General features: G+C 37.0%; 1 protein-coding gene across 2 annotated transcripts in view; it reads left to right on the top strand.

The window, feature by feature from the left end:
- The window catches only part of mdga1 (MAM domain containing glycosylphosphatidylinositol anchor 1), a 175182-nt gene that overhangs the window by 136063 nt on the left and 27532 nt on the right, over positions 1 to 11587 (top strand). For both annotated transcript variants that reach the window (XM_016674831.1, XM_007559058.2), the window contains exons 10-11: positions 6000 to 6266; positions 6369 to 6517. In XM_016674831.1, the coding sequence (XP_016530317.1) occupies positions 6000 to 6266; positions 6369 to 6517 (416 nt within the window). The remainder of the gene's footprint in view (positions 1 to 5999; positions 6267 to 6368; positions 6518 to 11587) is intronic.

Genomic DNA, 11587 nt, shown 5'->3' with positions numbered 1-11587 from the left:
CCTCTAATCCTGGAGATGTTCTTCAGGTGATAGACGGCCGACTTTGTGACTGTCTTAATGTTTAACTACATGTAGAGGTGCATCTCAGTATAAAATGTAATTTATTTCTTTAATTCAATTCAATAATTGAAGCTCCTCAGGGTGTTAGTTTTCAAATGTTTTATTTTGGTAATTTGATTATGTCGTAAAGCTATTGAACACAAAATTCAGCTTCTTATAAGGTAACGTTCAATAAAAATCATCTTTAAGGCACAAATGATCTATTGAAAAGTACTTCTGTCTATTTGCTGTACCAGATCTCCACTCAATCCTTGGATATGATTTATTTTGCTTTTATTAATGCAACATGACGTGGAGGTAAAGAGTCTGTGAGTCAGGTTTCTTTAATACCATTGGGCCTGGTGTCTCTCATCTACATGAGAATAACCCGTAGATTATCTATTGGGTTTAGGTAGTCAAGTGAACGACAGTCCTGTCCTTTTTCTCATTGTCATGAAATTTAGGCTGCTTAACCTTGTTCAGATCTTTCTACAGTATTTTACAAGACAAGCCACTGAAATACTGAGAAAATATAGTCTAGTCAGATAAGGCCAAAGCTGAATTCTCTTAATCTCATTGCAAATTAAATTTTTCTGAAAAATTGCTGCTGCAAATACCCCCCCCCCCAAAAAAAAAAAATCATGCCTAAATAGATGGAAACATCTATTGTGTTGTCTTAGTGTATGTGGTAACGGCAGACATCAAATAATCAAAGGATGAACTGAGACATTCTTGAGAAGAATCTGTAAATGTAGTGAGTGTCGATTTCCCAAATACGCAACCAAGGAAACTCCTAGTTGGTTTCAGAGACTGTGACTCGGACTTGTTTTAAATTGTAAATCTGTGAGTGTAGCCGTGGCTCAGGGTTTAAGTGAGGGACCCTTGTATGAAGAGGTCTCAGTCCTCTACAAGGCCATCACGAGTTCAAGTTCCAACCTGTTGACTTTTGCCACATGTTTTCCTCCTGTCTAACAACCCACTTTCCTGTCACTTCACTATCAGATAAAGGCCTCTAGGGCCTAAATAATCTTAAAAAAAAAAAAAGATGTAAATCTGTAAATAAGAAGAGAAGATCCGAGCACATAAAAAGAACCTCTACTAGATGTGGAGACAATTTGTTGTGAAGTTAAAATCACACCTAACTTCTCCATGCAGGAAACGTCTGGAATTTGTCATCACTAAAAAAAGGCTTTGCCCAAAAAGTGTTTGATAAATTTCTTTAAGTTTGTTCATTCCCCGTGTCGTTTCATTTCCTTACACATAACTTCATTTCTGGCCTAGTTTCCTTTGATGTCTTTGTGTCCAGCACTCACTCACCTAATATAAAGGCACAAATTAATGCATTCTCTCCTTTTCTATTCTCTGCACAAAGTATTTAGAAAGCTTGCTAATGGTGGCAGGGTGCAGGGCCAACACTGTGAGTGCTGCTGTCCTCACAGGGCCGACTCTGATTAATGGAGCAGGTGGCCACCCCACTTTGGATTGAGAGAAAAAAAAAAAAAACTGAGCAAAGAGACAGATACATGAACTAGTCTAAGAGTGAGAGATATGGGGTTAAGAGAGAGGTTGCGAGAAGAAAGCTGGCAAAGTGGAGGAAAGCATATTGAGGTGCTGACCAAAGGGGAGAAAAAAAAAGTTGGCAAATAGAAAACAACCTAAATAAGAACATCATTCTGTGGGTACAGCATTAAACATGCAGAAAACCAGATTTTTTTTTTTTTTTTTTACTGTTGTTCTTCTGACCTATTTTATTCCCAGCCCTATCTAACATAAGTTTTCAATTTAATTTTGTCTTTCTTTTCTCCCTTCATTTTTTTGGGGTAGATCAATGTGAAGGATGTCATCATTTTATGTGGCAGCTATAATTAAACAGATACGCTGCTTTTGCATGTCCTACTGCCGACTTTGTCTCGGGTCCTTTCTTTCCATTACCGCTCTTCGTTATTTTTCCTACAGCGGTGTATGTTCTTCCTCATTGCCATTCTCATCATCATCAATCAGCCAACTGTTGACCATGAGAGAAGCCCTCCCTCTGTCTTGCCATTCTCTTTCTGCATCCTGCATCCTCTCATTGGCTCAGCACCTCCCACACTCAATCACTGACTTTTTCACACCACACTCTCTCTGTCATTTGTCTTCCTCGTTGTTGTCTTTTTTTTAAAGAGCTCTTTCTCTCTTAACTCACAACACCTTATACACTGCACACCTCCACCCCTCTCACACACACACACACACCTACTCCACCCTTCCAGTTTTGTGTGAATTTACTTTTATTTTGGGCTTGATCAGTGTTGCATTGCTGGATTGAAACCATTTTGTATTCGATAAGACAGATAGCAATGGCGTGCTTACATGGATTATAGCATTCTGACTATGAAACATTGAGGTGCAGTAGCGTCAGCCCCAAATGAGGAGGAAATGAATGCAAAAATGAAGCTTGAGAGAATTTGGAGAGTCAAGTACGAAAGAAATTTCCCATGAGCTTGAAAAGTGTAATGTACTGCCTGAAAACTTCTGTAATTGTTACAGACTTTTCTACCAGAATCCAGAGGCAGTGGAATAATTTATAAACTGCTTGAACACAGGCTCACACCCAACCTTCCTCTTTTTTCAAACTTGTTTTTTCTAATTCTAATACCAGTACTTCACAATTAGTTTGTTTCTCTGCACATGTTACTTTTTTCAGTTCTTAGTATGTATCCCAAAAGCATAATTCGGCCTCTACTCCATTTTACCATGGGGATTATTTGTTCAGTTTGAAGTTTAGTGATTGGATTTTAAGGCAGTATCAGATTTTCCAACACTTAATGTTTTCCACAAAGATTTTCAACTTCATTTTGATTTGGCCAGGTCATTGTTTGCTCTGTCTCCTACATGGCTTGTGGCAAACTTCTTATTACTTTCCTTTAACAGTATATTTATTTCTGCAACTTTTCCATGAAGGTCTGATTTGTGGATCACATTACAAATAATTGCCCAGTCAACAGATTCTCCCACTTGAGTTTTTGAGCTCTGCAGCTCCTCCAGAGCATGGTTCCATGCCTTTCTGTGCCACTTTTTTGTGGACGACCATGTTCTGTTAGGTTTTCAGTTTTATTATGTTCTTTCCATTTTTCAGATAACGGACTGAGAAGAGCTGGGAGATCTTCAAAGATTGGGATGTAACTTAACCTAACCATGCTTTGAAGTTCTCCACAACTTTGTTGTTTGTGTTCCCTGGTCTAAATAATACTGTTTTTATCTAATGTTTTCTGATAAATCTGAGGTCTTTACACAAAAGCTTGATTGTTTCTATGATTAAATAACACAGGGATTTGTAAAATGTGCTAATTTTGGAAGTTCTGAGGAGATTTGGTTGGCAACATTAGATTTGCTAAATTACATTGTTTATATGTCATTTTTCTACCACTTCATATGTATGTGATACATTGTATTTATCTATCACATAAAATCCCAAAGAAACTTTTTATAGTATTTATCGAAATTTTCAGGAGCTCATGGATATATGAAAAGTATGTGACAATAATTGTTGAACAACTGAAAAGGTCAGAAACTATGTTGATTTCACATCCACATGTAGAAAGTCTTGACCAAAAAGCAACAGGAGCACAGAAACTGGGAAGGTAAATGCTGGGGTGGTTTTGCGTCTCCTTAGCATTCAGGTGCTCACTCGTGTTCCTCAGACTGAAGTGCAAGCACAGAATGATAAACTGGTTTAAACAGGAATTTGGTCTGGCTGAGTTCACTGGTCTGCAGAGGAAGGACTAGAAATCTGACATTTTACTCCCTATAAGCAAGTGCAACTGTTATTCATTCCTACTTTCTTCCATGGAAAAAAATATTACATTCATATTTGCTTGGCGGTCTGTCTTGGCTTTTTTTTTTTCTTGTAGTTTAAAATATTTTGTTTCTTAAATATTGTATTTATCTTAAGTTAAAAATAATTAACTAGAGCACATCACCTCAGTTCTAAAATCCTTACACAGACTCCCTGTAGCTCAGAGAGTAGATGAAAATGTTGCTAGTTTATAAATCATTGAACGGCTTACCACCAAAAAACAAGAAAGATTATCAACCTTCCGGACTTCTGAGATCTTCTGGTTCTGGTTTGTTCTGCATCCCCAGAACCAGAACCAAACATGGAGAAGCAGCATTCAGCTTCTATGCACCACAAATTTGGAATAAACTTCCAGCAAACTCCAAAATAGTTGAAACACTGAGTTCCTTTGAATCTAATCTAAAGTCAACATGTTTAGAGATTTTTTTCGAACTGTAACAAATTAAACATTTATCAATATGTTAACTTTCCACAGAGAGACAAGAGATGGACAGGTCTTACAAATCAAAGTCCAAATGCATAAAAAATGTGTGGGCTGTTCTTCTCCATTGACCTTTTCAACACAAGCCATGACCATAGCTTGAAAACTGTCTGACTAACCATGAATTAAAATTCAAAGTCACAATATAGGTGTACTTCATTTAAACCCATCTAATCTGGGTAGTGCAGCACTTAAGGGAAAAGAATACAGGCCAGAGTAGAAATCTGAACATTATGACATGCAAATGTGTCTAATCCCCGTCAATCTGACACCCCTGAATCCAACCAATTTTCTTCTGACAACTGTGGATCAGTGAGAAAAGTGGTTCTCTTCCAATACTAACATTTTAGGTGTGACTCCTTGTTGTCAACTTTAAGTTTATGTGGTTGAAGTGTAAAAGCGCTTAACACTACGCTCAGTCTGTGTGGCATTTGATAATTATTCCAACTGTGTTTAATCTTAGTATCAATGGAGCTTTTTTGAGCGGAGGTCTGAGAGGTTGACTAGAGAACGTTAGCAGATAAATGGGAACCTGAAAACCGCAGAACCAAGGGAGGAAGTTGTGTAGAAGTTTAAAGTAGTTTTAAAATGAAAACGATATGGCACAACTCAAAAACTTATAAGGCTGTTGTGAGATGAAATTATGACTTAATTGTTAAACAGTATGTTTGGCATAAAATTAACCCCTAACACCAGTGTAAACACCCAATCCCAACCTGAAACATGGTGATGGGTGTGTCAAACTGTGGGGATATTATTCAGCAGGAACAGGGAGACCGGTCAGTGAATATGGGGAAAAGAATGAAAGAAAATGAAGAAAAGCTGCAGAAGACTGAAGATTAGTAAGGAGGTTTACCTTAAAGCAAAACAATGACCCTAAACATACAGTTAGAGCTATAATAGTATGGTTTATAACAACTCACACAAATAAGTTAAAATAGCAAAACAATCAAAACTTCCACACTCAGTAGCGAAGCAGTAATCTATTTTAAGTCAAATTAATATTCTCATTTGATACAAAACAAGATAAAAGCATATTTTTTTCCTCTCCTGCCTCTTCCATAATCCTTTTGTCTTTCTCCTGCCCTTTCTCCCGCCTGTTCTGTGTCTGTCTAAATTACACACATAACATAGATTAGAACATAATTACACTTCAGTGCGTGATAAACTTGATGCATAAGGGACAACTGTGATGCTACCTCACCTCTGGGGGCCTTAACACAAAATCTCATCACAGTTCATACAGCAGGAGCACTATTAGTGTCTTGTCTATCTACATGATTAGCCATGGGATGAACTAGCCCGGCTGTGATTTGTGGCAGAGCAATTTGGCTGTGTTGTGTCTCCGCTGACCCCAGGGCAACAGTAGCTAGTCAGTCATTAACTGCAGAGCCACACATCACTTCAGACAGGTTAATAACTACCGGTTAGGATTGGTTAGCAGCAGGGTTGGGATTGCACCTTGTAATGCTTGATCCCTTTGGCAACAGTAGTTTTTCTGTGGCGGATAATTTGTCAATGCCTGTATTTCAGTGACAATCTGAAATAAATAATGTTGCTGAAAACATGATGAAATAAATAAAATAGTGATTAGTATTCCCGAAAGCTGTGGTAATGAATTATCATGTGTTGACTTTGCAGACCCTCCCATGCTGGACCCAGTCTTTCAGGATGTGCGGTCCAGGAACTTCCAGACAGTGACCCTGAGATGCACTGTGCTACGGTCCAACCCTCCTCGCCTAACAGACATTCGATGGCTCCGCAACGGCGAGTTCATCCGAATGTCCATGCCGGACCTGAAGCAAACACCAGAGCTGAAGTTCAAGCTGGAACCCACTAGCAACGGGACCTATGAGTGCAGAGTCAGTAACAGTGCAGGGACATCAACGTGCCGATTTAATGTCTCCGGTAAGTGAAAAAATAGGCATTTTATTTATCAAAATTTGCTCATCCATTTTCTACATGGCTCATTTTTACACCTATCATTTTGTTTTACTTCCTGGCCCACAGCACAACCATACAATGCTGAGTTTTATTTTGATACACCAAACCCAGTGCGCATTCTGAAGGGAAATAATTACTCCTACACCCTACAGTGGACACAAAGAGACCCACAGGCTACCGACCGCATCATTGGCTACTGGCTAAATGTTCGAAAGGTAAAGTCCGCCTGCACAGACACCAGTAATAACACATAAACGGTTGTGTCAGTACTCATATTGTTGTATTCGCATATGATCTAGATAATAGTACTATGATTTGACATTCTCAAATGCTGGCAATAGCTTAAAACAAGATTAAAGAGAGGCTCTATTAGGATCTAAATGGCTTGATGTAGAGTACTTGTGCAAATTTGTTGATAGAAAAGGGGGCAGAGCAGAGAGGGAAATAATCTAGATTGAGTAATGCTCCAATTGGAGCAGTGCATTAGATACAAAGGTGCACGGGAGTTGCAGAGAACAACGGAGAAACATAGGCCAAGCATTCTGCAGGCAAGAGTTCACTACAGGAAACCATGCGATGGGATTGCTTTCTGATGTTCTTCTGAAACGCACACAGAGATTGTGACAGAGCCTCTTGGGTAGGGAGAAACAGTAAAGTCGGAGAGCATAATGGAAGACAAACACTGGTCAGCCCTCCTAAGTTTGCAAAAGTGACCTTGAGTTGGAAAGCATCAGAGCTTCACTTTTTGTCATGGATTTTGCGTATTTAGTAAACAGGGGCTTTACAGGGTTTAAGGGTGTCACACATTTGAAGTCCATCAATATACACCTGCTCTGAATAAATAAAACAACCAGTTTTCCTCAGTGTTTTCTTTTTTTCTTTTTGTAAGGTTCTTTCATTTTACATTAGTTTTTTTTAAAATTGCTATCTCTTTAAAGATCCGAACAATATGCAGTAAATTTGGAACCGAATAAGTGTAAAGAAGAATAAGGTAAATAAATCAAAATGTTCATACTTCAACTACAGTTAAAACTAGATATTTATATTGTCTGTATAAAAAAGACACAGGACCTTTTTTTCTTCTTACTGTGACGTCAGACTAAACCTGGGGTGGGCAATCCTGGTCCTCGAGGGCCGGTGTCCTGCAACTCTTAGATGTCTCCTTGGCCCAACACACCTGGATCCAATAGCTGAATTCCCTTGTCAGTGCAGTCAAGTTCTCCAGAGTCCTGCCAACGACCTCATTATTTGACTCAGGTGTGTTGAAGTAGAGACACATCTAAAAGTTGCAGGAGACCGGCGCTCGAGGCCTGGAGTTGCCGACCCCTGGAATAAACTCTTCATGCTAGGATTGACTGTTTTTTTTTTTTTTCTATTATGTGAAAACCAGTTTAAGTTGAGAATTGTTTTTCTTTCCTCAAAGTGAGATATTCACATACACTTACTTCATAGCATTGCAAACTTGGATCCAATGTTTTGGCCATCTTTCCACATTTCACAACACTTGAAGGGATTTTGGCCCATTCCTCCTGACAAAACGTATGTAATTGACACCTTTCTCACACACTTTCCATCTCTGCTCACTGATTTTCTGTAGCTCTCTGATGAGAGCTACATAGTGCATTGACTTTGAATTTATTTAAATTAATTAGGAAGTTGTCTACAAAATGCCTTATTACTTTTATATAAATAACTTTTTGTAATCCAAATTGATCTAAAACATTCTGAGGACAGCAATAGAGTCAAAATAGTCAGGTTGCGTCATTGCATTTTTTAAGATGGCTGACTTTTCTTTATCGCAAAGGACTTTACTCCAATGTTCACAAAACAGTTCAGTACCTAACTCCATAAAAAATGCTGCACCGGGTATTTGTTGCTGTTTTGATCTGAATATTGGTCGAAAAGAGTTGAAATCATTCAGTATCTTTCACATTTTTATGTTTTCCCGAAAGATTGACTTTACATAGATGCAAGCTTATTTACATGACAATAAAAGAAGTGTTAAATTAGTTTTGTACACACAAATTGGACTGTAGTAGAATAGCTTTAATAAACAAATCAGTTTCTGCCCTATGATATTAACCTGGACATCAACAAGAAGCATGTGTTGATTTACTAATCCCAGATAAACTCTGATGCTGTACTTTTCACATTAGGGAAGAACCATGTAACTTGGAGATGTATAAAGATTTCTGTTCAGACTTATTTTGTTTTCTCCTCTGTTTTCTCTCTCTTCTGGGATTTCTTCTTGTTATCCACCATGATCTATTTTTCTGTTCTATTATTACTACGCTAAGAAATTGACATACAGCCGTACTTTTCATGGCATTTCACATTTCAACATCATTCCCTTCACATAGTGCATGATGTTGTCAGATGAACTTTGGCTTACTTAAATGTATTAATTTATTTATTTATTTATTTATTTGCTGCACTTTATTTTACATGAGTATAGAGCAACTGAGAATAAAGGAAAGAGAGTGTGCAAGAAAGCAAGGGTGCAAAGTAGAGGGCTGCAATGCAAATTAAAGAAAAACATGAAATCTCACACGTCCTCTTGACTGTTAAGTACACCAGTGGATCATTCAAATGTAATATCATCTCAGTTTCACAACCCATCTATTTCTACTTTTTTTCTTTTACAGTTCATCCTTTTAACGCCTTGACAGTCTATCTTTTCAGAGCATAGAAAATTATGTAGAGTCCCAAGGGAGACATGCAAACTCTGAGGGAAATACATGAGGACAGGATCAGTTCATGTTTCGCTGTACTGTTTGATCTGAAACATGGCTGCAATTTTTTTTTTCATTCGCTTGTACTTGCATTTTAATTTTGTGTTTTTCTGATGCAAGTCTGTGTACATTTATTCAACTTTATCCATTCCGTTTGGAGTATGTAAATACTGTGTTTAATTGCCCGCCAGTGCATTTACTAATATCCATGTATATTCATGTGAGTCAGAGTCAGACTCCTTGTTATCTTACTGTGGGGGGATTTATCTGTGTAGGAATTAGCTGCGTTGACAGGCCGTACTTTTTCTATCAAGCAGGCGATACACTCCATTTCTTTGCACCATAAGCTTCATCCAAAGTATCATTGGAAATTGATGTGTTTACCTCTTGGAAGTGATGGTTATGCAATCTTTTTTTTTTTTTTTTTCATTAGGAGAGGTAAATAAACTAAACAATTTGTTCTTCATTACAGAATTTTTTCTAATGCTGTCAAAGGTCAGTAACACATTATATTAGGATATCTAATTAATCAAATTAGTTACATTATTATTGTATTTCCAAGACATTAACACTTTTAACCATTATAAATTACGTCTTGTAGCTCCTACTAAATTATCATGTCTGCAGTTTTTTTCAGTTGTCTAATCAGCTAAAAATTTCTTAATAATAACAAACATACAGCATTTTAAAACAGATCCCGATGAACTTGAATAAAGATTGCCCTAATAAAATAACCCTAAATTGAAACTAGTTTTTTCTGACTTACAGAAAATTCATTACAATTTTGTATTCTTTCCCTTAGGTTGTGTCCAGGATTGTGACTCACAGTTGTCTAACTTCCACATCCTAAATCGAGATATAAATCAAAGGAAGAAAGGAAAAGCATTATAAAATCTGAAAGGCCACATAGAAAGCAGTTTGTGCAATTCAAAGTAAAATCATTGTGTTCAGTTCATGGAAAACACTCAAATGACATTATAATCTGTCAAACAAGGCTGTAAGCCTTTTGGTGCTTGATGCAGAGTAGGAGCATAGTCTAGTTTAACCAAGAACAAACTCACAAAAAGGTTTTTCTTTGTGGTTCTCATTACAAAATTTTAGAAATTACTCCCAAATGTTTGTACATAGATTATGTTGGAAGGAATGTCAACCATAAATCTAAATGAATTATTGTAGTCTTTTATCTGAAAGAAATATATCACCAGTGGAATAGTCTCCCATACGTTTCACACAACAAAATTCTAGGTTCTCTTGCTACTTTTTTTTAACTTCCTCCTGTTTATACTAGATTACATCCCAGTTTATTTTAGAAGTCTATTTATATTAAACATACATATTTTCGTTTTGAATTAGCAAATGAAATTCACGCAAACTCATTTTTTATGTTATAAATCAAATCAATTTGGAAATTGTCCTAGTGCAAGTAAATGTAACGTGTGTCATTTATGGATCAATTTTTAATCAAACATTTTAAGATGGACAAACCGGTGTCCCCGTTAACATATAAATGACAGATTGAAAATCTTAATGACGCATTACATATTTTACATTGAATCAAATTTGTGAATAATTCGTGAAGATTTCCACTATAACTACGCAGGTAGAGTGTACTTATGGATTCATGAGTGGCGCAATTAGGAGATGACATGCAAACATCCATATTTTACACAGAATGTCAACTCTCTGAACTTTCCACATACACATGATATCACTTAAAGTCTCTCATTTGCTTAATTAGTGATGAAAGAGATCCATTAACAGATTAAAATTTAACCTCACACGTTTTGTCAGTCCAAGTCTCTTATATATCAGACTGTGCTTGTGTTTTGTGGCGGCCTGTCTCCTCTTTCACACATTCTTTGTCTTGTTGTGTCTTTGATGACAATCTGATAAAGACACAGCTACAAACACTTCCTGACTGAAATTTCTGGGAGCATCTGTTTCCACTGAACACACACACGCATACACACGCGCACACATCAAGGTGGTAATATAGACTTTATCATCTGACATCTTTCCATTTCAAAATACGTTTTGCATCTTTCTTATCCTACTCTTTTTTCTTACATGAAATCTAGAGCCATGCACACATCTACACATAGTGTCTTTTTATCTTCACAAGAGCCTTTCCCTAACTCTAAGCCTAATCCTAATTTAAACTTGATTCATACCTAAACCCTACCCTGAAAACAGCATTCATTCTCTCTTTTTTTTTGCATTTCATCCTCAGTGTAAGATCAGATAGGTCTGTCTTCAGAACATGGTCACTCACACATAAAGACTGTTTATCTTTATTCTTAAAGCTCAAACATCTCAAAATGATCACCGTTTATTTTTTTATTACATCGCCATACTTTTTCAGCTTTATTGCACCAATTGACTAAAGTAGCTGTGCAAAGCAACAAATGTCTTTGTAGAGGCATTTGCTCTCAAAACAGATTTTTTTGTATGCATTGTTGTATTAAAGACAAAAAATGCATTCCTCACAGAGTGAAACATTGTGTGTGTTTACTGCAGAGACAGTATTTTAATTGTATGGTGTAGGAAGACAAG

This window comes from Poecilia formosa, unplaced genomic scaffold (genome assembly GCF_000485575.1).
Source record: "Poecilia formosa unplaced genomic scaffold, Poecilia_formosa-5.1.2 Scaffold102, whole genome shotgun sequence".
Taxonomy (NCBI): domain Eukaryota; kingdom Metazoa; phylum Chordata; class Actinopteri; order Cyprinodontiformes; family Poeciliidae; genus Poecilia; species Poecilia formosa.
The sequence above is the reverse complement of the archived record's forward strand: the minus strand, read 5'-3'. Positions and strand labels throughout refer to the sequence as shown.